This window comes from Euprymna scolopes, chromosome 44, assembly GCF_053919585.1.
Source record: "Euprymna scolopes isolate OS-2025 chromosome 44, ASM5391958v1, whole genome shotgun sequence".
Lineage (NCBI taxonomy): Eukaryota > Metazoa > Mollusca > Cephalopoda > Sepiida > Sepiolidae > Euprymna > Euprymna scolopes.
In genome coordinates, this window is record NC_136525.1 from 32,558,784 (window position 1) to 32,586,271 (window position 27,488).

The window sequence follows — 27,488 nt, forward strand, 5'->3', positions numbered from 1 at the left end:
AGAATTAACAAAGGCAAGCAAAGTTACTCTTCTATCTGAATAAGTTTTTTAGGTTTTAACTTCTTTTAAAGTGTTTTTTTTTTTACTTAAAACCTAAAATGTAGTGTAAAGCCTGTCAAGTTAGAACAAAAAATAAAATGGTGGTCTCATTGGATCCATAGTCGAGCCTTGATAATCGCTCAAAAATCGAAAATTAAGCAAAATACTTTTCACACAATTGGTGACATTTATTGGATGCGTTTGGAAATTACTAACTAGCTTTTTATTACGATTGTGGGTTAAGATCCATTATTTTTTTTTAACAGATCATTTTATAGCATAAAATATATATTTTGAATGTAGAATAAGTCTAATGAAATTTATTTTGTCACTTGAAATCTAAAACAAGCACTGAAAATGTTCGGCAATATTTTTTTTTCATTTCTTCAAAGTACATGAAGCTACTCAAATCGACCATGGACGCAAGTACCTGATATATTGTTTAATACGTCAACACAAGATCATCAATAACATTTTTTTCTTTTAAATAAAAACGTTTAAAATGAAAAGAAAGTGTGAATGATTAAGGCACATCACATGGAAAAAAAAATGCATGTGAATGATTAAGGCACATCACATCACCACTTCAACCATTAATCAATACGTAGGTTTTATTTGTGATTGGAGGGGTGGGGAGGTCCACTGAATTTTATAACAATTGCACGCAAACATATGATAAAATAAAACAAATTAAAAAAAAAAAACGTGCATATATTTTTGATAAGTGATAGGGTGCTTTTCCATAGTTACACCCATATGAAACATTGTACTTATAAGTTAACAGGATAATTTTAGGAAATACTTACTTTCTATTTGAAAATATTAGCATACACCCAAATTTACAGAAAATTACTCAGGTGTTTAATAATAAAAAAAACAAATTACACAATATGACAATTAATATTAGCAGGGGTTTTTTTTGTTTGTTTTTTTTCTGGTTTGATGCTATTTTAAATTTCTACTCATGAAGAGGTATATTAAGAGGAGTTAAGCAGTCACGAAATTCATCAGGACAACAGCAATGGCAGCAAAATTCCTGCTACAAACAAAAGTACTGGATTAATTTCCATGAATTTTAATGAATACTTTTTTCTTTTTCAAGTAAGTACTTTATAAAGGTTTCTTGTTATTTTCTTTTTAACAGCAATATTTCATATGGCTGTAACAATGGAGAGCACCAGTGATTTACAAATAATGCTTATGTCGGTATAATAAATGGATTAATAACTATTTAATATTTTATTTGATGAAATATCAAAGTAGATACATTGTATTTCACACAAAGTCTTGCTTTTTTTTATGCTCATATAAACATTCATATTTAACAACCTTTCTATGCTTTCGTTGTTTGCATGGTGATCGTGTTATTCCAATTTGCTGTCTGATTCAGGTGTTTCTTTTTCTATCATGTAAACTGATCCCAAGTATAATGCATTCCATTTTGCATTGTGTGACTCTTGCTTTTTTTGTATTGCTGCATTATTGCTGCATTATGGAGTGCCAATATTTTGTTACCCTACGTCATAACATCCGATGATGTATTCACTGAACATGTTCTGTTTTAATGTTCATGGTGGACTTTATACTCTTCATGATATTGTTTACTAAAAAAGAAATTGTTCATTCAAGCGTTTGATTTCAGGTATGATATCAGTGTCATTTAACACTACCTTCCTTACGTAAATGCCATTATTAACTTCAACTTTTTCACCTTTCATTGGTGTGACTGGAGCTTTTGTAACATATTTTTTAAACATGACCTTAGCAACCCCCCCCCCTTCCATCAGCATTATTGTGAATGTCATTAAGAATTCCTTCTAATTGGTATGTAACTTGTGACAATGATGTCATGTGTGTACTTTAGTTTCACATTCATACCCTCGATGTGAAACCAAAAGCACACAAAATATCTACAAAATTCTGGCATGTTCTTGATCCAGATAGATTCATCAACATTGTTTCATGCATAAAAGCTTACTGCGGTAAATGCAACTGAGGAGTCTATATGAAGAACAGGCCATATTTTTTCCTAATTCCAAGACACAGTAGAGTAAATAAAATAATATTGTATGATTTATAATTGAGCGTTTGGATGATTTTTCTAAATTGTGAGATATATGTAAGAAAAGTTGAAGTCATCTTGAAAACATGTATCAGAATTTGAACTGTTTTATTTTAGCCATTCAAATAGCTGGAATTAACTCCGCTACATATTTTCAAGGTTTAAAAACATGCAAGATCTAAGATATAAGTTCAGAGTTGAAATTAAAGTTAAGCTCAATGGTCAATATTTTATATCAATCAGAGCTTTCATATATTTCATAAGTGTAGTCATTCCTGGAGCATGTTTAAGATGTTTGAAATCATAATTAATATGGGTACTTATGCAAAATAAAGACCGTTCTACAGTGAGAATTTTCCAGGTAATTTAGATAAAATGCCGGAAGATGTTGGATGTAAGTTTTATGACTTTTTTTTGTGCAAACTTGAGCCAAATTTTTTAATGAAAGGAACATTTTTTTGCAAAGATACTTCAACAAAAAATTGAAACAAAAATGAAAATATTCTTTTTATTGTTATGAAGAAAATACAATGAATATTTTTCTGAAACTTCAAGAAAATCAAAATTCAAATCAAGAAAGAAAAAAAATTAAGTTTCATGGATAAATATTTATTTTTGGATAACAGACAACTGATCTCAAACAAGTTTTATTTGATTTTTTTATGACTTTCTTTTTGTTCAACTGAAGACAAGTATTATTTTTTTTAATAAGAGACCAACAATAACAACAAATCTTTTCTTAATGAATTTTTTTCTTTGGGCTACAGCATTTCCATTTCAGCACCTTCCGGCATTTTATGTAAATTGTCCAGAAAATTCTGGCGATAGCACAGTCCTTCTTTAGCGTAAGTACCTTCCACTGTCATTAAATAGAATGTATCTACTTTCAAAGGTTTCATTTAATAAAATGTTTTCCAATAAAAATATTAAAACTGAGGTAACAAGGCCACAGTGTCTATTAAAATGTGCACAATATTAGAAATTTATCTTTAAAATTTATGACCCATCTTAAAAATGTATGACCAACTTTTAAAATATTCTAAAGGGCATGTGTATATGAATTACAAAAAATAAAACAAAAATTGAAAACATTTTTCTTTTCTAATTTTATTTCTTTGTTACCAGACATTGATGAGAAAACAAAATATCAAACTAATTAATGTTTTGTTTATGTTCCTTCACCATGGTTTGAACTCAGAATCTCTCAGTAACCATATTTGACCAATCCATGATAAAGGACAGGAAAAAAAAAGGAACTTAAGTGAGATACAAGATAGCTAAAAGTGACGAAACGCAGAATAAGAAAAATCTCCCCCACCCTAACAGATTATATACTAGGTTCAGTCTGATTTTTATGACATTTTAATAATAGGTATTATACATTAATTAATAAGTATTCCCCAAATCTCAGTTCCTTTGAGTTATTTTAAGGGTTTTTTTTAAGCATATACGTATTTGAAAATTCAAACATTTCAGGTTTTTAGCAAATTTTATCCATAGCCATTAGATACAAAAAATTTTTTATGAAAATCGCTCCAGACAAGGAGCTAAAAAAGAAATACTACTTCCTAGGTTAAAAAAAAAATAAATAAAAAGCCACTAACAACAAATGTTATACGACTAGATTCTAACCCAGAAGACAACAATTCTTCCCTGTTTGTCAGAAACATCACTCATGAATGTGAGGACTAAGAAGAAAATAAGGGAAGAAAGTTACAAGGCTGCTTAAAAAAAAACCACGGTTCATTTTCTACTCTCCATAATTAAAAATTTCCTAAATTTCAATCTTTTATTAATATTCTTTAAATTTTAGACATTTTCAAGAATTGAAATCATTCAAATGGGTTTTGATCAAAAATGGATTTTCGAAATTAAAGACTTTGTAAGACACAAAAATTCTGTTCAGTGAATTCATTTTAGCAATTCTTTTATGTTTATTATATAATCAGATTTTGTTGATTTTTTTTGTTTGTTTGGATTTTTTAATCTAAAAATATTTTATTGGGTTTTGCTGAATAAATTTTTTAGATCATTAACCTGATAATCTTTGGATAATAATCCGCAGAAGATCGGCCTAAATTCAACAAAATTTATCAAGATAAGTTTTGTGTTGCATAATTCTTGGCATGCTGTTGGAGATTATTTTTGTTACAATTATTTATTTTTGTATACAATTCTGATCTTCATTACATCATATGTCTGTTGTACTCCGATAACCATCTGAGAATTTTAAACAAAACCTTTCATTTTATCTACATGCTGTGTAATGTATTTGAAGACAGAATAAGACATAAAAAAAAAGTATTTTTAAAGTATTTGACTATAGTAGAGGGCGACCCAAAGGCTCTTTTTGGTTAGCTACTTATTCTATTTTCAAATTGCTATATTCAGCCTTTATAAAAATTGAAATTGTGTACATTTTTATTGTGTAATTATAGAGACAGTCTTTTATAATTAAAGTCAAATAATATTCTTGCTACGTATGTCTTCATATACCATATACACCTCATATATATATACACTTACACCTCATATATATAATTTACAGTCCGTCACAAAAAAAGCTTCAACAAAAAGATTACTTTTTAATAGGACAACAGAGCAATGTTAAATTTGAACATTGGCTTCAAATTTACCCAAATTATAAAAGCAGGATGCACACACCACTTCCCTTTTTTTTAAGAAATTACCAGTGAAATCTCATGACAAAAAATAGTGGAGAAAAAAAAAAAAGACAGGATGCAGAGTGGTAGAAAACACAAACAAAAAAAAGTAAAAGTGTCATTTTTAGTGGTAAGGGACGGGGGTGCTTTACTATCGAAATTGGTAAGGGATTACTTGGTTGGTTGTATTATTTTTTTTTTTTTTTGTGGAAATAAAGGAAAACTCTCATTAATTTGTACCAACCTGTTTGGCCAGAGGCCAGAAGCTGTGGCAGCTGGAAAGAGAATAATGTATTTGAGATTCAAAAGATATAATATGAAATTGGCTCCCTGCAGACTACAACATGGTCGTCTTTAAATCCAATGTTAACAAATACTTATCATAAACCATTCTCATAAGTAATCAAATTGCTACAGGTTTCTCCATGGTACAGCCGACAAATCTGATTTGAGGCTGACAAATGTTCATCAGCAGAAGCAACTAAAAGAAAAGTTATTAATTATCAATATCTGGTTTTTGCTTTGCTAAACAAAACATGATTTCTTAACATATTCAAAGAAATTTTTGTGTTTGTGCATTAAAAGTGGACTATCTAAAAAAAAATGCATTTTTAGTAAAAACACTTTTACGTGATTATGTGTAATGTTGAAATTAGTACAAATTTTGAAAATTACCTAAAATAATTGAGTAGAAAAATATTTACAAGAAAAAATAAGATTCATTTAATTATGCAGTTTTAGCTATTCCATACAACAAACTGACTTATCTCCTTGTTTTCACTTTTCGCTATTTCAAATGGATGTTTTTGTTTTTTTTTATGAAAAATAGTTCTAGCCATTTTTTTACTAATTTCAACATGACACGAAAGTACGTACCAGTGTTTTTATTTTTGGATTATTTTTTAGATACCGATTTGAATTTCTAATTCAACTGACGTAAGTATACGATTTTTATTTGGATTGTTAAAAGACATGCCAATAATTAAATCACGATGCAGTAATATAGTTTAGTTTACCATATGGAAAATTAAGCAAGCAGAGTTAAATTTTTGGTGCTTGTCCAGAATTTGTCCTCATGAAAAAACAAAAATAAAGAAAAATCTGTAATACATAACTGTGACAGAAAGAAAATATCATATACCAAAAATCATGTAAATTGATTTGGTAGTTTTATTTTTAAATAAAAAAAGTCAAATTTTATGGATGAACTACAAGTGACCATCGCATGACACCATCTTAAAAACAGTCTGAAGGAAATAAGGGAGATAACTCAAAATAATTTTAACTTTTGTAAGATTTTAGAAAGCCATTCTTAATGGGGAGGGGACATTGAAAAAAACTCAAATTCACTACAAATAATTTTCTTAATAAAAATAAAACTCCTTGAACAATGTAATTTTGGTGTACAATATTTTCTTTCCATCATAAAGGAGGAAGGGTCTGAAAAAACATTAAATTTTTTTCTGTTAAAACGTTAAGCAGATCACGTCTTTAATTTACTTAAAATTATCTCTTTTGCTTTGCTTATTGGTTATCAATTTCTTTTGCTTTGCTTATTGGTTATCAATTTCTTTTGCTTTGCTTATTGGTTATCAATTTCTTTTGCTTTGCTTATTGGTTATCAATTTCTTTTGCTTTGCTTATTGGTTATCAATTTCTTTTGCTTTGCTTATTGGTTATCAATTTCTTTTGCTTTGCTTATTGGTTATCAATTTCTTTTGCTTTGCTTATTGGTTATCAATTTCTTTTGCTTTGCTTATTGGTTATCAATTTCTTTTGCTTTGCTTATTGGTTATCAATTTCTTTTGCTTTGCTTATTGGTTATCAATTTCTTTTGCTTTGCTTATTGGTTATCAATTTCCACAACAAAAAATGTTTGTTTTTTGTTCATTTATTTATACTTTTACTCAATTTTCTTATCCTCCTATGGGGATTTTTTTTTTTTTTTAGTTATGCAAGAGAAATGTCTTGAAACGTGTGTCCTCCTTTTAAACGACATTAAAGTAGAATTAAAAGCGGTAGTGGTTGTAAACTGATGCGTCATGAAAATCTCTAGTTAATTTACTGTTTTTTTTTTTTGTTCTAGCTGGGAATGAGGCATCCTACCAGATGCTAAACATTCATCCGCTATCTCATACATTTCGACCAAGAGACCTTTTTAAGATTCTCACCATCCCTTTTAAGTGTAATTGTTTGTATCTCTCCTGCACTTGGTTCACCAGGTATATTTGCCAGGTAGTTTTTTCATTCTTTTTCTTAAATCCAGTTGCTCCTATAATTACTGGAATGATGGAGATCTTCCTAAGATTCCAGTTTCTTTTCATGTCATACATAAGATCTTGGTATTTCATAATCTTTTTCCTCTCAGCTCTTTTTAATTTGGCATCATTGGGGACATTAACTTCTATTAAGGATGCTCCTTTCTCCTTCTTATCCCATATAACTGTCAAGTTTAATAGCTCCGTTTTCTAGGTAGGTGTAGGAATTGTACAATCATAATGGATGGTGCATGACTTTTTTTCCAACTGTTCTTTCTGGTATATGTTCTCAGGACTTGCTACTACATTTGATATTTAACTTTTTTACAAATGGTCCAGAGGAGATATTTACACACTCCTTTGTGTTGTGTTGTGTTGTGTTGTATAGTAGCCGATCCCAACAGAATCTTACAACCAGATATCAGGTGGCTCACACTTTTTACTTTAGTATGGCATAACTTGCATTTTTTTATCATTATTCTTTAAGGTTGGATGGGTTCAAAACACGGTCATGTCTATAAGAATGGTCATGGTCTAAAGTTATTTTTCAAAATTTAGACAAATTGAATAAGCAAAAAAAGAAAAGTCCAAAGTTTATTTTTTGGGGATTTTATGTTTATTTGAATACATCCAAAAATTATTCCTTAGAATTTTAAGTGACATTCTTTTTTTTTTTCGAGTAAAATCTATTAATTTTCAAACATTGTTAACTCTCTCTATAGATGTAGAGTAAACGATAAAGGTCACATTAAAAAAAAAATGTGAGAAAAATACTGCATGGTCATTAAAAATAATTGTACTTTGTTTTTGTTATATATTGCTAAATGATGAATCATTTCGATTTAAAATCCATTTAGTATGGTGCATGTAAAATTGAGAAAGATATGCTTGAAATGTGTCAACATTATGCTAAATCAAAACAAAATGGCCATTGAATTTGATCTGACGTTGCATTTATCTAAAAACGAAACTCAAATTTTAACTCAAAATGATTCCTCATATTTATTAATAATAATATAAATTAATATTTAACAAAAACATAAAATCATTTACTGAATTTTTATCACGTTTTTCTCTGACCTGAACCTTTAACAATTAGCAGACGTAGAACATGCATCATATACCTTTTTTTTGTAAATTTATATACATAAACAATTTAAACATTTTTCTTTAGCAGAGAACAAAACTTGTATTGCAAAACTATAAAAATGCTTTTGTTATGTAAAAAAAAAAAAAAAAAACCCTAAAAATTTCAGATTTTTCAAAATCACTAGGTTCTTTTTTTTCTTGTTTTGGAAAGGCATTGAAGCTTGTATTGAGTTTAATCCATAGTCATTTGACACCAATTAAGCAAAAGTTCCCTGAATTTTTAATTCTTATTAAGACGTCTTAAGCTTAAACTTTATTTCTAGACATGTTCAAAGTCATGTAATGGATTTCCATCAAAATTATAATAAGGCTTCTAGACATAAAGTTTATTATCATTATATCTTGATTCAAACATTTTAAGGGGACATAAGGCGCTGCAAAAAAAGTTCTGTTCAGGAAATTAATGTTACTTGCTCTAATAAACTGTAGAATAATTATTGTTGCATCATCATAATAATTGCTTTAACATCTGCTTTACATGTGTTGGACAGCTTTTTGAAATTGAATTTCAAACTAACTTATCACTGACCAAGTCTTTATATGTATCTTTCTTATCAGCATGTTTTCATTAATTTTTATACATATACTCACGCAACCATTCTTTCAACACAATCATACCAAATCCAGTCTCCTGTTCTAAACCTGTCTTTAAAAATCACATTACATCCACTATATCATTTCTCTCTAAGCAACACATCTCAGTCAAAATATATGTCCACTTGTGGACTTGCCAGGCCACTAATATACACCCAGATATATATATATATAATATATATATATATACTTTTTATTTATTTTACATAAGCATTTATATGTTGCTACAAAATCATGAGCATGTTTTGTCTGAAGCAGTCTCTAGTTACTTATAAGTGGCTACTGAAACATGGTCATGAATGTATAGCAAAATATAAATGCTTATGTAAAATAAATAAGCGGTATTTCTTGCCTTACTTCGGTATGAACCTTGTTAAATTAATTAGTGGTTTCACATCCGAAAAATATTAACCTGGAATAATTCTCTCTCTCTCTCTCTCTATATATATATATATATATATATATATATATATATATATATATATATATATATATATATATATATATATAGATAGATAGAGAGAATAAATTGTTTTATAACATTATTTATTTATTTGGATTGTTCCTAAAATTCAACCTATGATCCAACATACAATCATTTCAGGACTACTTGGAATGATCGATCATTATGTTCTTATTTTTGTATATGTGCATTTCAAAGCATTTCCTCATCAGCACCTTTCACCAAGGTCACAAAGAGAGGGTCATTTTACACTTTATATATATATATATATATATATATATATATATATATATATTTAAAGTGATGGTTGTGTAGTTCCAACGAAACAAAAAAATGTATATTTAAAAGAGTGTAGCCATCAACAATTGTGGGTTTTTTTAAAGGTTTTCATCATATTTTTATTTTTATTTTAAAATATTTTAAAATAAAAATATGATGAAAACCTTTAAAAAAGCCCACAATTGTTGATGGCTACACTCTTTTAAATATATATATATATATATATATATATATATATATATATATACATACACACACATACTAGCAGAACTCTATAAATTCGATGGTTGCTTCTTAATTTATCTGTATAATTTATAATTTGTTTTTTTTTTTCTTTTTTTTCCTTGAAATAATGAAAGGTTTATAATAAAAATAATTGTCACGTCTTGCTTAAAAATAAACACATTTATATATTGCCTTCTCTGTGCCACTGATCATCATAGGAAATAAATGGTGGAAATTTGATGACACTGCGTAATTTAATTACTCACTTTCTTCTTGTTTTTGCACAATTTATTAATGAAAAATTTTGAATTACAACCGGAGGTAGAGATATTATGTTAATTATATATATATATATATATATATATTATATATATATATATATATATATATATAAATATATATATATTAATTTAAATTATAACTAAAGACAGAAGAATTATATTATTGATATATATAATTTAAATTACAGCTAAAGGTAGAGGTGTTATATTATCTATATATATATATATTAATTTAAATTACAACTGAAAGTAGAGGTATTATGTATAATTAATATAAATATATTTAAATTACAAAGATAATACCTTCATAGTAGAAAGCTCATTAAACTAGTTAAAGCAATTAAATAAATATTGATGATAGAAATATGAATTGAATAAATTGTAATATTCTTCAATCCATCAAAAATTTGGATTTTAATTTAATCTCTTTCAGTCTTTGTACGTCGGATTCTTCCTTATTTATTTATTAATTGATCAATTATTGGATTTTTACTTTCTTTGATTCTATTGAAAAATCTTTTTATATATTTTCAAATTTATGTTTATCAGTGAGACATTTACTAATATTAATCCTCAGATGAAAAGTGTGTGTCTTTGAAAATTCCAGGGTTAAAGAATAATTCCTTGTTTGAATTTTTGAAGAATTAACAAATACTGCATTTTTTTCCAATTTATATTTTTATCAATTTTTTTTGTTATATATATAAAAAGTTAGTGAAAGGAAAGTGACTCAAAACATTATAATCAAGGAAAATAACTTATTCAGATGCGGTATTTTAAACTTAGAAATTGCAAAAATAACTTCCGTAAAATAGCTTTTTTATGTTATTTATTTTATTTTGATAAAGATCCAATGAATAGCATTTTAAAAATAATAATGTATCAGTTATATTAGATCATGCAGTATTCTAATCTGCATTGTCAAAGTTTTAAAGCCATGCAACATTATTTGAAAACTCTAGTTAAATATTTGGTATAAATCAAATAATGTTAAAAAATAAGTATGCTAATATTTATGTAAGAAAAAATGTAATTATTTATTTGATAATGAAATAGGAAAATAATGAAATGTGGTTTTTATTAATGATATAAGATTTTTCATTTAATGGAAATAATTTAGTGTATGTTTTTTTTTTTTTTCTTTTAATAATAACTTTATGGGATTTAAAATTATTTTTAAAAATGAAAAATCATTTTTCACAAAAAAATTTTCAAAAAAGAATTTTTTTTTAATTTGTAAAACTTTTTATTTTATCCAATTTTTATCCTACAAATTTCTCAATTAAAATCTTAGTAATTAAATTAACTTGCAAAAAACGTATTTTGCTTCTTATTTACAAAGAAAGTTGTATTAATAATATTAATTGCATTTACTAATTGTTTCGAGTTAACTTTTTTTCATGACTTTTTAAAATTATGTTTTTAAAGTTGCTCTGTTAAAGAATTTAGCCTCATTTTCAGATTGGATCATTGTATGAGGACACTGAAAACGGGATATTATTTAAAGAAAACAGTGGTTTTTACCTTTAGGTGATCGGATTCCCATTTATCAAGATGGATTGATTTCACACGGCTAATACCTGTTGTAAGGCTACGGTGGATGCCAGCACAATCTTGGCATAAAAATACACCTAAAGTACAGGAGGCCCAATCTGGATCTGAAAAAAAGAAATTGACAATTATACAAACTAATATATATATATATATATATATATATATATATATATATATTAATAACAATGATAATTAATATTTAAATATTCCTATCTATCAAATATATCAATCTACCTACACATTTATATTCTGCATGTATGTTTACTTATATATGCATTTACTTACTTACTTACATATTTACTTGTTTTATCCGGAATTTGCAGATACCAGCCTTTCTTTCCCTATAATTTTTTTTTTAACTTTTTATTTATTTATTTATTCATCTATTTACTTATATGCATGTATGTGTGTGCTTGTTGTGTGTGTGTGTGTGTGTGTGTGTGTGTGTGTGTGTATATATATGTGTGTAATTGTATGTATTCATATATATGTATGTATGTTTGTATGTATGTTTGTATTTACATGTGTCATAGTCAGGTCATGTCATATGCTACTGGTACCATGTAACCCAGTGCTACCTGCCTCATGGTCAGGTCACCGGTGACTAAACTGGTTCCCCCACCAGACTTGTTTGGTGAGGAGGGCGGCTAGTTTCCCTGAAGGATTAAAAACAAGACCTTTCAAAGGGCGAATGAACCCTTTTTCGGAGTCAATGGCCAACTAGCACCGTGTGTGTATGTATGTGTGTGCTGGGGTGGAGAGGGCTCCCGTAAGCCGCGGTGAAGGCAACCTTTCTAGGAGAAGCAAATCTCAGATTTAAAAAACCATAAAGCAGGAGACCAGTACCCACATTAAGTTGGTCTGCAGTTTAACTTGTTGCTGGCTATCTTGCTCTTGCTTGTTGCTGGATCTCAACATTTTGAACCGAGAGAGAGACTTAGCTTTTCGTACAAAGCTAAGACCCTGTAACACATCATCTGTGTATGTGTATGTCATTTGGTTTCCTTCAAAAACTCCTGCTGATAATTTAATTCTTAAATAATAACTTGTACATTTCAGTTGACCTCTTTTTTGCTTAAAATTTTGGCGCCTTTAACATCATCTTGTCTGGGTCATTTTGACATTGGTTTTTCTGTTTTAAATTTATTCCAATCACCATTCAACCTTTTTTTTTTCTTCCTCCCTTCTTTTTCTTCTTCAAGCATTTTCCTTAATTCAGCCTTGCCTCGACAGTCGAGCTGTATATTTCTTCCATTCCTTTTTTTACGCACATTTTATCTTCCTTTTAATAATATATTGGAATTCTTTCCCTTTTCCTTGGACCTATTTGTGAATTATTCCACGGATTTCTGCCTTTTGGATTACTTTGGATCATCTTCCAATTACGCGATTTCCTTGGATTTTACTTGTGCGAATGGAAATTTAACTAACTTTCTTGGATTCTGCATCTTTGGATTTTACCGTCATTGGATATTTTACCCTTTACCAGACTGTCCATCAAAAAAAAAAATCACTTTTTTATTCACCCTATTCCCTCTGCTTTACTTTTTGTTATCAAGTAAGATCTATTACTTACTTGTAGTTTCATTTAATACTTTTGCAAGCAAAATCCGATACCACATTTAGCTAAATCCTACCCTCTGATGAGAAGGAAAGTATTTCTTCAAAACTTCACGGATTAAGGACTATCCACTTATTTAGTGTTTCCTTTTCAAATTAGCTATGTTTTTTACTATTTTTCAAAGTGTTTTTAACATGTTTTATTAACTACTTGTTCTTATATATATATGTATATATATATGGGATGTACCAATTAGTAAACTGGCCAATTAATAGGTTTTCTAATACTGATTTATCATCAATTTTTTTTTGTCATAAATGATACTAATATTAATTAAATTTAATTGTAAATGAAGACAAATTAACTCCCTTTTTTTTTCTTGCCAGTGAAAATTTATTAGTGAGACCTGCATCATCTACACCATGTTATCAAATAACATGTAGTTTGTGAAAATTGAACTGAATTTGAGGTAAATAAATGTAAACATATGGAAAATTTCCCTCATTTCTCTTCCTATCAAATTAACATTATTATTTTGGTCCCCCTCCCTTCGGATTTATCAGAGAGGGTCTTATTTTTCAGTGGCGTCTATGCATGCGTTCATCAGTCTGTTAGTCCGGACGATTGCCAGATAACCGTCCATTAGTTTTTCCTGAAATTTTGCCACAAATTGTATTTCATTAAATAGATGTGCAGAGTAAAAAAATTCTTTTTTGCAAAAGTAACCGTTGCGTCCCCAGGAGCTCAAAAGAGGTCAAAAATGCCCAAAAATCGCCAAAAATGACACGTTTTGCCCCATAACTTTTGATCCATCTATTAGATTTTTTTAAACTTGGCCAAAATATGGAGCCCAATGTTCTTAATATAAATCCTGTATTGGTGACTCTGGCAAAATTCTGATTCGCGTCCCTGGGGACTTTTAGTGCTAAAAACGCCCCTTTTTTGTGGCTCTTTTTTCATATTTCTCAACAAAAACTTGATATGTCTGACTATATAGTGGTTTTTCATAGTCGTCAACTCAAATATACATGTGTTAAGGCCTGAAACTGCACCATTTTCCATTTACACTTGCATTCGGCATATCTAGGGGTTCAAAAGAGGTAAAAAATGCTCCAAAATGACACTTTTTACCCCATAGCGTTTGATCCATCCATTAGATTTTCCTGTAACTTGGCCAAAATGTGGAGGCCATTGTTCTTAATATTAATTCAGTATGGGTGACCCTAACAAAATTCTGGTTTGCATCCCTTTACGACTTTTAAGGCTAAAAAAACATGCCTTTTTGGATCTCTTTTTTTTCATATTACTCAAAAACTTGATATGTATTTCTATATAGTGGTTTTCCATGGTGCTGAATTCAAATATACATGTCTTAAGGCATGAAACTGCACCATTTGTCCATTTTCACTGGGATTCGGCGTTCCCAGGAGCTCACAAGAAAAGTTTTGCATTCCAGAATTGAAGAAACGGGTGTTCCCAATGTTGAGGAGTCCGACAGGAGGAAGTGTGTTGCTTGGGATGATTGAATTGCAATCATGAGAAGTGGTTGGGGAAGTAGCCTGAAAGCACCGTAATTCCTTAGGACGCCCAAGCACCGTGATTGGGCCAAAAAGAGCGAAAAAAAAAATATAAGTTCAAATAAAAGTAGTCAATTTTTAACTATGATGGAAGTAATATTTGTTTTTAGGACAATCTTCACACTTCTCACATTCATCATTTCACTTTTTTTTTGTGCCGTCATCTCACATGCTGCACCAGAGGGAGACCACGCACGCGCAGCTTGTTTTACTTTAAATCACTGTCAAAGAAAATTTTTACTTCACCTTTCAGTTTTCACGTTAAGGAATTGTACAGTAAATTGTGACGATGTGCAGACATCAAAAATAATTCATTCTTCATCAGTTATACTTTTTTCCTCATTTTTTAACTCTTGCTACCATTACATATATTTTTATTTTTTTGGTTTAGATAATGTATATTCTATTGAGATGAATTACTAAAAAGATATCAGACATAAGTAATTAAAATATGTAAAAAATTAACTAAATGTTGACAACAACATTAAACCATTATGGCAACTAGTTTCCACTGAAAGTTCTTTGATGTCAATTCCAAGAATAAGAGTATGTCCAACAATTATATGCAAGAGTAGCAAATCAGCAAAAACTTTTACGACGACTAATATGTTAAACCATCTTAGAAAAGTTCATCAAAAAAAAAAAAAATTGCATATAAGAAAAAGAAGCACCAAGAATATTCAAGGACAGACATTCCAGGAACAAGTGGCAGCAACTATGAGTCTCCAGTAAAACACCAGGCTACTATAGAATCAATATTGACCAAAAAGAAAGTTTGGGATTTTGATGACCACAGGTCACAACAAATCCAGTATTTGATAAGAAAAATGATTGCTGTTTATGTCCAACCATATTCTGTAACATCTAAGATTGGATGTAATAAGCTTATTGCAAAACTAATTACAGTATTCCATCAAAAAAGTACTTCACTGAAAAAATAATTACAGATATATTTACAAAAGCAAAAACAAAAATTCAATCATCTCTTGATGAAATTAACAGCATTTATTTGACTACAGACATTTGGACAGTGACAACAGATAATGCTCTCTTTCTGAGTTTGACAAGTCATTGGCTTTCAAATGACTTAGAACTGTGCATAGAGTTGTTCCATTTTCCTGGTGCACACACATTTTTTTGCCGATTAATCAGTCTTATTCTTGCACAGAATAAGACCGATTAATTGGCAAAAATGCTGATTAATTGGTACACCCCTAATATATATATATAAAGTTAGAAGAGAACCCCAACAGAGTGCACAATTAAGAAAATTTCAAAAATAAGACGTAATAGTTATTTATATAGGTGTTGAAAATCAGAAAAACACAGTGTTCAAATTCAAACAAAGGGGGTAGATATCATTTCCAGAAAGATATAAACAGAGTCTAAAAAGAGGCTGATATAGGCGCTTAATAATTGATCCTCTTTTTTAGGTTAAAAACCGACAGTACCAATGTTTTTCTGATCTTTTATAATATCAGGATGGGCATATGCAATTAATAAAGTATGTTAATATTTTCTTTTATGGGATATGATATGGTTCCGCTAGTACCCATTATCCTTAAATGGTAAAGTCTACAAAGAAATAAATAAAAATAGGAATTTGTCCACATTACTCATCCTGTTGCCTAGAATATATATTCCAAAATCAATTTGTTAGGATTGTAACAAACCCAGGCATATTACTAATGTTCAAGTACATGCACCTAGTTTTTAAAAAATGCATAACTCAAAATTTTCTGTAGCAATTTTTTTTTTTATCTAATTTATTATGAAAGTTTTGGAAGGGGAGATGTGAGTTTGCATAGATGTACTCCCTACATGGTAAACTTTTAAAAAATAAATAAATAAATCACATGCCATGTTACCTATCAAGTTGCAGAGAATATATATATCTCAAAATTTATGATAATTGGTTTATAAAAGAAATTTAAAAAGGAAAAAGAACTTATATATATGCATAACTTTAATGTTTTTACAAAACTATATATTCTAAAATTCATAATAATCCATTCATTAGTTTAGAAGATTAACCTACATAATATATATATATATATATATATATATATATATATATATATATATATATATATATGTTATTTGAGAAGGAAAACCGAGAATTAATAAAATAGGAATCAACGTTTCGTCCTTATTTCAGGGGACATCATCAGGATTTCGTAGGAAAAATGTAGAAGAAAACGATTACAGACCACGTGCGAGTGAAAGAGGAATAAATCCTAAAGTCCTTCCCATTCTCGGCCGAAATTATAAATGTGCGTGTGGCAAGGTGGGATTATCCTATGCTTATATATACACATTAAAATGATTATTCAAATACATATATACATGCATATTTAATTTTTTTTTTATCTTATTTTGTTTAAATTATATGAGGAGAGATGGTTAAGGACATATAGACTGATTACCCAGGATCTGTATTCATATTTTGCTCTCTCATTATATTTCCTATAATAAAAGCTAAATTGTAGAAACCTTTTCTTTGCTTGATGGTGTAGTATTTGAAATAAGTGCTGATTCTAGAAGTCTTCGTTTAGCTCTATCTACAACGAATTTGATAATTTTTGCATGATCAACGTTAAACGAGTGATCATGTTCAGCACAATGGCAAAAAAGTGCATTTAAAGAGTTTCCATTCTTTATTTCTCTTTTATGTTCATTAAGTCTTATTTCTAATTTACGTTGTGTTTCACCTATATATGTTTGGTGGCAGTCATTATAAGGGAGAAACAAAAATGTAGTAGGCAAAAAAAAAAAAAATGTTCTGTCAGCAACAGTACAACTTCAAAATAGTCAATATCGCCCACCTCCAGAAGAGAGGGAATTCCTGTCCGTGATAACCGTGGTAAAAGAAGACACACTCCAATCGCCAGAAACACCCACGCACACAATTTGCAGGACACTGCCGACTCGTTTCTAGCCTCCTGCTTTTATAGTGGCCGGGAATTATCCATTTGCATAATCACATGAGAAAGAAACGTGATTTTCCGAGAGCTGCATGGGGTAAACGCTAATAAAAACCCCCGGACGCCATCTTGGAATTCTCTTTTTCCCCCCAACCGGTGACACAACAGACGTACCCGAGGTAAGCTCTTTTTCCCCTCATTTTAGTTATTGCTACTTCTGCTACACTCCCCCCTGATCTCATGATCACAAATGGGGCAGGGGGGCAGTCGTCTCTGTCTGGTACTTCTCCGAAGAACCGGAGGCAGCACTTCCTCCCTGCCATCCTCCTCATCGCCATTATTGCCACCAGTCTGCTCCATAGGCGGTGTTTCACAATCAGGGCAGGGGGGCAGTATTTGTCTCTGTCGGGTACTCCTTTGTAAAGGCAAGACGGGTGGTCTTTCCTCCGCTTTTTCAGTATGTACATTATATGGCTCAAAATCCTCTCCGTCGTCCTGCATCATACTCTCTGTCTTTTCAGAAGACATCATACTGTCTGAGTCTCCCTCTTCCTCCGATGTAACAACATAATGGCGAGGGCGCAAATCCTTCACGTGACGAGGCACACCGTCCACCAAAATCGACTGAGGACTGATCACCTTGGTCACCTCACCCTTGCCGAACCTCGTGGTACATCGATTTTGCGGTCTTTTGACCCATACGCGATCTCCAACCTGGTAAAAGCTGTTCTTGGGACCTGGGGACGCAGTTGCGAGATTGGTCTCCTTTACTCGAACTTCGTATTGATAAATCCTGTTGGCAGGCGCAGTGGAGGGAGATGTGTCGTCTCTTGGTGTGATGTTATACCAGTAGACAGCCTCCTGTATGGGACAACACATTCTAGCCGCTATTCGTTTCACTGTACGGTGACATCGCTCCGCTATGCCATTCCCGGCTGGAGCGTATGCACAACAGAATCGCAAGTGAACTCCCCATTTACATGCAAATGCTTGGAACATATTGCTGCAGAAAGCTGTGTCATTGTCTAATCGTTTTTCTTTTTTACCGAACTTACTCTCCTTCTGAGTATTCCGCAAGCCACACGAAGCCAACCGCACACCGGAAAGTGCCCGACAAGTCGACCACACAGGGAAAAGATTGTTCGTCGCGTAACAATACTCGACTCGTCTCTAGCCTCCTGCTTTTATAGTGGCCGGGAATTATCCATTTGCATAATCACATGAGAAAGAAACGTGATTTTCCGAGAGTTGCATGGAGTAAACGCTAATAAAAACCCCCGGACGCCATCTTGGAATTCTCTTTTTCCCCCCAACCGGTGACACAACAGACGTACCCGAGGTAAGCTCTTTTTCCCCTCATTTTAGTTATTGCTACTTCTGCTACAAAGGGATAGAGTATATGCCGGCGTTGGATGTGAGGGTTTTGGGGGAGTGCTTAGTGGTTTTTAATGTTTGTTTTATTGTTGAAGAAGTTGTTTGTATCGAATATATACCAAGTCTATTGAGAGTGTCGCAAATTTTTTTTATTATAAGTAGTAGTAGGAATAAAGAGATGTCTGTTTAGTAGGGAGGTATTTGTTGTTTTATATTTCTGTTTATATTAGAATATATTTTCGTGGCTTTTTTATTCGCGTTAGAAATGAAATAAGTCCGATTATTGTAATGTTTTTAAAGCGTTTGTAATATGTTCAATTTTATCATCAAGATATTGGGGGCAGCATATTCTAAAAGCACGCAAGAAAAAAAACCAATGATCTTGTTAGTTTTTATTCTATCATTGTGGTGCGAGTAGTAGTGAATGTAATCGTTTTTGTGTGTGGTCTTTCTATGTACTTTGAAACTCCGTTTTCTGATCTGATGATAAGTGTATCTAGAAAAGCTAGGGAGTTTGTTTGGATTTTATGGATGGTTCTACTGAATTGGGTTATGAGGTGGGTTACCCATAGGGAGTTCGAATTTTTGTCTGTAATAGAAATTATTGAATTGGAAATAGGTTGTATCAGTGATAAGTTTTATTATTTGTATTATTGTGTCCGGGGAAAAGGTAGATCGATTGTAATTTTGTTTAGGTGTTTGTGGAGTAGATTAAGGCATTTTTTGATAGGAATATTGGTATATATGGAAACTATATCTATACTGTGCATTGTTTTGTTTTGTATGTCAATATTTTTTTATTTTATTTAGAAGGACACCAAAGTTTTTAATATGTGATGTGCTAATGGTGCCCATTAGTGGAGTTAGAATATCGGCAATCGCTCGTGCTAACTTATGAGTGACACTACCGATGTTAGAGACTATGGGTCGCATAGGGATGTTTTCTTTATGTGTTTTGGGGAGGCCGCATAATACAGGAATAGTGGGGTGGTATTCTATATAAGCTGTCCATTTTTTTATCGTTTTTGATTAGCTTTTTTATAGATTTATTGAAGGTATCAATATCTCTGTATAGATTTTAAGTTTGTCGGAGCATATGTATCTCCGTCTGATAGTAATGTATGCATTTTCTCTAAATATATTTTTTATCTGTGATTACTATTCCACTCCCTTTATCTGCTTGTGAAATGATGATGTCTTTATTTTCTGTTTTAAGGCCTCAATGTATCTCTTTGGTAGTGCTGATTCTTGAGGTTGGGTAGTTGTTAATGATTATCCTTTGTATGAAGCCTTTTGTGAAATCTGAGTCATCTTGTCTATAATTTTTTAGGGTTGTGTTTGTGGTGATGTTTGAGTGTTTGCCGGTAGCGAATTTTAGGCCGAAGCTAAAGGCTTCAGTTTCAATGTCCGGGAGTGATTTTAAAGTAAGGTTTAGAATAAGACCCGGACGTCCTAAAGTTTTCCATTTGCTGTTTTTTATTAATTGAGAAAGTTTGTTTTCTAGTTTAAGAGTATGATAGGTGTTAAACTTTTTGATAGATTTGTTGATGTTCTTAATTGAGCTGCGTGTCTTCTTGTAATTTTGTTGATAGTCAGTAATTAATGTTTTAGCTTTTCAAAAAAGGTGAGAGTTTCGGTGTTTTAGAAATATTCCAGATGATAGAAGGTATTTTTCAATATGCTCCGGGAAAATATGGTCTGAGGTTTTAAAGAATCTAGGTATGCATGCGGGTATAACTTTTTCTTCAATACATTTCGGCCCAGAATGGGAAGGACTTTAGGATTTTTCCTTTTTCACTTGCATGTGGTCTGTAATCGTTTTTCTTCTACATTTTTCCTATGAAACCCTGATGATAGGGACAAAACATTGATTACTATTTTATTAATTCTCGGTTTTCCTTCTCAAATAACATAACGTCAACCATCGCTTGTATTTTTATTTTATTTTTACTCATATATATATATATATATATACTTCCATTTACTACCACGGCAAGGGAAAAAATAAGAAAAACTATATAAAATTCTGATGATGGCATACATCACCAAAATATTAATTTTAAACAAATACTTTACATAATATTGTGCTGTAATTTGGCTTATAAACGTATTTCAAAATTTAAACATTGCTTATATCACGAAAAACACAACTTTGACTTTAACACACACAGTGAGCCCAGATTGCCGATTTGTGGAAATAGAGACAATCAGAAGTCCTCAGGTAGAAGTTGAGGGCTTTTTTGAAGCAAAATGAAGAGTTGAATACAGAAAATTTTAAATATTTAAAAAATGTCAAATTGTGGAGGTGGGAGTTGGGGTCCAAAAATCTAAATTCAGGATTTTGCTCCCAAAAAGTGCAAATTAGATATGTGGGTATATTTTAGTGAAAAATGATCCAGGGCTTGTTGTAAGTCTAATAATGTGAATATGAAATAATATATATATATATATATATATATATATATATATTACAACATATCAATCAAGTAAGATATCTTCAACAAGAGATACAAAATTTCTTTGGTAGGTTGAAAAGCCTTGCATGAAATCTAATCGTGTGATCATTTGCATCACATTCAATTATAAATAAAATTAAACGTATGCTGTTTATGTGTGCCTGTCGTAAAAGCAGACCCCCATAATAATGTTGCAAAACATTGCAGTACAAAACTAACCACCAATGGATTCCTCATACAATTTTACCCAAGAAAAGTTATTTGATCTTGGTATAGGGTTTTGTTTTCAATTGCATCCCAAGATGTTGTCACATACATCATGGGTATAAAAAAGATATAATTCTTTATGAAATTTTACCATGAAAAAAAGCCATTTAATCATGTTATAGAGCTTTGTGATAAATAAAATTAAACGTCTGCTGTTTATGTATGGTGTACAAGCAGACCACAAAATATCATTATAAAACAGCCTAATACAAAACTAACCACCAATTTTACCCAAGAAAAGTTATTTGATCTTGGTATATGGCTTTGTTTTCAATTGCATCCGCAGACGTCACCACATATACAAGATATATAAATGAAAAGGATTTTTCAAGTGGCAATTATTATCCCGCTACTTTGGTACGACTCCTCGGGTCATCTCGCGGCTTGTCAAGTTTCCTTATTTGGTCATGGAATAAGAATGCAGTATTTAAAGAGAGAAAGCATTTCTTAAGGAGGTGCCACATTTTAACTCAAGAATACGTCAAGTTCTTTTAGAGAGGGAAAAGGTCAAGACAAAAAAAAATTAACTCTTAAGTAAAAAAAAAAATAAAAACAGACAATTCTTTTCTATTTTTTTTAACTCTCCCACTCCAAACAAGACATGTTGCTACTTGGAAGGAGCTACTATTTAGGATCATGTTTAACGGGGGGGGGGGGGGTGAGTTGAGCAGTGAGATGTCTGTTCACATTACATATAAACTTCAGCAGATTAGTGCAGTCAAGGAAGCAGGGAGGGAATTCCAAAGTGTAGCAATCCGTGAGAAGAAACTATTAGAGTAGAAGGCTTTCCGGGGCATTTAGGAACTTCAGCAGTAAAGGATTTTGTTGCTTGTCGGGATGGGCAGGAGTATGTATGCCGAGATGTGTTCGACTTTTAAGCATTTGAAAGTTTAACATATATCTGATGAAGGAAAATTCCCCAAAATATTACAATATGGATCCTCTACCTGACCATACTAACATAAGAACACAATACATATAAAATATTTTTTAAAAAAACACACACACACATACATACATACATTGTATTAATAAAAGTGAATCTGTATAGCTTATTCCACCATTAGATTTTAATCTACTTCAGATTGTGTTTATCCGTTACACCTCTGCATTGTATTGCTTTCTATAAATTTCCTTCATATACACACTACACAATGCTTCAAACAAACTACATTAACCTCTTATTATATTTATTAACAAGAAATATTAAAATGTACTAGTTTATACTCGTTTCTTAAATGGGGTTGATGCAGTACCTGGGTATGTCAATTTCTATCTTTACCTCATTACAGCTATTACGAAAAAAAAAATTGAAACGTCATGGAAAAAAATACACACTATTTAGTATTTGCACGAAAGAGTAACTACAATGAATGTATTTATGTATTGTTTTTATTGTTAAAAAAAATCATTAGAAATTACGTTTTTTTTTTTTTAGCAAAAATGATTTGTTCAAACTGATATTACATACCTTTTATATTTTGTTCTTTTGTTTTGCAGATTATCATAAAAATTATGACATATGATTTGCAGATTATCATAAAAATTATGACATGTTTTGCAGATTATCATAAAAATTATGACATATGATTTGCAGATTATCATAAAAATTATGACATATGATTTGCAGATTATCATAAAAATTATGACATGTTTTGCAGATTATCATAAAAATTATGACATATGATTTGCAGATTATCATAAAAATTATGACATGTTTTGCAGATTATCATAAAAATTATGACATGTTTTGCAGATTATCATAAAAATTATGACATGTTTTGCAGATTATCATAAAAATTATGACATATGATTTGCAGATTATCATAAAAATTATGACATATGATTTGGATTCTTTGGACTTCTGCTCTCATCCTGAGTGCCATTTTCACGTTTCAGTCAATGTAACCTCCGACCTTCTTTAGGTATATTTTGTCAATTTTGAGACAGAATTTTGAACAAAACCCTTTATCAACTTCACAGGAATAGCATGCTCTCATTCCGTCAACCATAGCCCATGACTCAGTGGTTAGAGTACTTGGAAAAATCAATTGTAAATTTGATATTCTCCTGAAAGTTGAAGGTTCAATTCTCAGTGTGAACGACCAAAAAATAAAACTGCAAATCCCTATCTAGTTATGGCTGATAGAACGAGAGCATGCTACACCCGTAAATTAAATCAAGGGTTTTGTTCGAAATTCTGTTGTGAAAATAACACTCAAGATGAGAACAGTAGTCTGCGAAGAACCGAAATAATAATTAAGGAACATAAAAATTCTGACGTATGATTTAGACGCTGACGCCTTATCATTTGCAAAAAGTCTTGAAACTGCTGCAATTACTCTGGCTATTAGATCCATCATTTACTCATGATTACACGCATACACACAACTTTAATATCTTTTTGATGAATATCTATCCCAGAATCGATCAAATTAATTCCATGAACAGAAGAGTTTTGCACCCTTGCGAAGATTAAAATATACATATGATCATATTGAAATATACATATGATCATATTAAACCTGATGTCTAGAATCCTTTTTACAATTTTGATCAAAATCCATTACATCATTTTGGATTCTAAAAATATCTCAAATTTAATGCTTAAGAAATTAAAATTTAAAGAATCTTGCTTAACTGATGTCTAATGACTATGGATCAAATTCAATGCAAATTTAAAATACTTCAATTTTCAAATGTGAGTTTGTGTTTTTCCAAACTTCTGTAAAATATTCCAAAGCAAGTGAAATTTAATTTTTTTTTCCTTTTCTACCGCATGTAAAAATTACACAAAAATTAGAGATATCTGAATTTCAACAAAGGTTTTCTACCTTCTCTTTGCCCTCTCTGTATAAAACTAAAGACCCAACCTTACATCTAAAAATTCATAAGCACCCTACATATTTTGAATTTGTTTCATAAAAAAAAGTACCAAAACATAGTTTTGTTTTTTACTATTTTTTTTTTTTAATCAGTTATCTTGAAAAAATCTTGCAATAAAGATGAAACAACTTTCGGTTTTTCCTTTTATTTTAATATCTAACTTTATATATAGAGATAAGATGTGTATATATATATATATATATATATATATATATATATATATATATGCTTCAAGCAAACTACACCCACCTCTTATATATATATATATATATAAGAGGTGGGTGTAGTTTGCTTGAAGCATATATATATATATATATATATATATATATGCTTCAAGCAAACTACACCCACCTCTTATATATATATATATATATATATATATATATATATATATATAAGAGGTGGGTGTAGTTTTCTTGAAGCATTGTATAGTATGTAGTTAAATAGAATTGCAGAAGGCGGTACAATGCAGAAGTAACGGAAAGACACAAGCTGAAGCAGGTGAGAAATTTATTAATACAACTTATAAATACATGTGTACATATTCATATTTCATATACACAGTATATTTATATTTGCACAGTGGTCACCTGGGAAAGTCGGTCTGGTGGTATATCCGTGTAATATAATATTTCGAGAAAGCTCTCTTCGTCAAATATTTATTTGACTTTGATAAACATTGATAAACGTGCTGTTGTAAGCAGTAACTATACCGCAGCAAATCATCGCTCGGAACTTGTGGGTAGTATATGGTTAGGGTTTTTTTTTTCTCAATTCTTATTTTATGTTTCTAAATTATTTATTTTTTATTATATTTTATTTTACTTATTTGTTTTTTTTTTGTTTTTTTTTATAATAGTTTATCTTTGGTTCAAACGTGCCGTTGTAAACAGCAACAGTATCGGGCTAAATAATTGTCCGGACCTTGTTGGTGGCTTTTAATTTAATATGATTGAGTTTGTTTGTTTTTCTTTTACTTATTTTTATTTCTAATTTATTTATTTATTTTATTTATTTATTTTTATAGTAGTTTATGTTTATATTGAGGAGATTTAATTAACTGTCAGGACTACTCGCTATCGCATTCATGGACAAACTCGAACGCCGCACCCTCAACTCTTGCTACTCTTACACCTTCTTCACGCGATACGTTGATGATATCCTACTCCTAACACCTTCCCGGGAGGACGCAAACTCAATTTTTAACATGTTTAACAACACCGACCCACACATTGAGTTCACCATCGAGCACCCCGACAGCTCTGGATCCCTGGCACTTTTAGACTTCAGCCTCAAAATCTCCAAAGATGGTAATATATCCACCAAATTCTACAAGAAACCCGCCTGTAGAGATCTCTATAAATCTGCCCTCCTCCATAAAGCTAAAATAAGCTATGCAAGGAATGAAATAGCGCGCATCCGCAACAAATGCAGCAACGAAGCGGATAAAAATACCTGCACAAATAAATTCAACCAAGTGCTAGAAACCAATGGATACCCAAAACCAACCATTTAAAACCTCAATAAATCTAGAAGACACACGCAAAATTCTTCCTCTAACACCTGCTTTCTAAAGCTGCCCCATTTCAACGAGAAGATCACAACAGCCATCCGCAAAGCTATACACAGAGAGGGTCTAGACATACAACTTATACACACTGGGCCATCACTACGACAGCATTTGTCAAAACGCAAAACCCACCTAAGCAACGTACCCTGCACCCTAACTAACTGCCCGATGAACACCACTAACAAGTGCCACCGTGCATACACAGTATATCGCATACAGTGCACCAAATGTGACCAATCATACGTCGTGAGTGAGACACCTGCACATTAAAGTAAAAGAACACATACACACAAGCCTCTTCTGTTCGCAAACACCTTCACACATGCGGCAACACTAACAAATCCATCAGAGTAGATATTTTAGCCACCGAACGCAATGTTGGCAACCTTCGTATCAAAGAATCAATCCTGATTGCCAAATTACATCCCAAGATTAATCGCCGACATGAATTAGGCTCTTCATTCTTAATTTAATGCACACCATCCCACCATTGTATAATACAATTAAAAAATAAATAAACAAATAAAAAAAATAAATCCAAAATTAAATTAAAATAAATCAAAATAAACAAACAAACAAAATAATAAATAAGCAATCCCTATTCAAGATTACTACACATTAATAACAATGTTTAACAATTAAATAGCAAGCCTAAGATATATTCCTTCTCTTAAATGTCTTTACTACAGTTAAGGAGGTACATCCACCTCAATTATATATTATGATTATAAAAAATATATACTTTTATAGTATATTGCCACAATTAATTAAGCTCAATAAGAATGAATTTTCACTTTCAGAGCATGTATATCGTTAGTCAACATTCCAAAACATATGAATAAAATATTATGAGTGATAATTAAATACATCTTCTGGTTTGGGAATGTTGACTAATGATTATATATATAGTTTTTTTTATTATTATTATTATTATTATTATTATTATTCATAACTAATGATTATATATATATAGTTTTATTATTATTATTCATAACTAATGATTATATATATAGTTTTATTTTTTTTATTATTATTATTCATAACTAATGATTATATATATAGTTTTTTATTATTATTATTATTATTATTCATAATTAATGATTACATTATTTTTACTGTTTAACAATTTCATTTCTATTCCATTATACATATTGAAATCAATTGCATCTCATTTTTGCCGTTTCAATTAAACGCTTTTACGTTGCAACACTAAAAAAATATTAAAAAACCACAATCTTCTTCCACAAACGGATAAAATAATTCACGTAAACTTTTTCAAACATGATTGCTAGGAATGAATGCTGTC

General features: G+C 30.6%; 1 protein-coding gene across 2 annotated transcripts in view; it reads right to left on the reverse strand.

Moving 5' to 3' along the window:
- Positions 1-27,488, reverse strand: part of LOC145268765 (arf-GAP with dual PH domain-containing protein 1-like) — a 137,181-nt gene that overhangs the window by 53,583 nt on the left and 56,110 nt on the right. The window contains exons 2-3 of one of the 2 annotated variants that reach the window (XM_080124364.1): positions 11,538-11,671; positions 5,009-5,039 (exon numbers count right to left, since the gene is read on the reverse strand). Coding sequence is in view for 1 of the 2 variants with exons in the window: in XM_080124363.1 (XP_079980489.1) it covers positions 11,538-11,671 (134 nt within the window). In the remaining variant the exon portion in view is untranslated. The remainder of the gene's footprint in view (positions 1-5,008; positions 5,040-11,537; positions 11,672-27,488) is intronic. The other variant, XM_080124363.1, reaches the window with a different exon arrangement.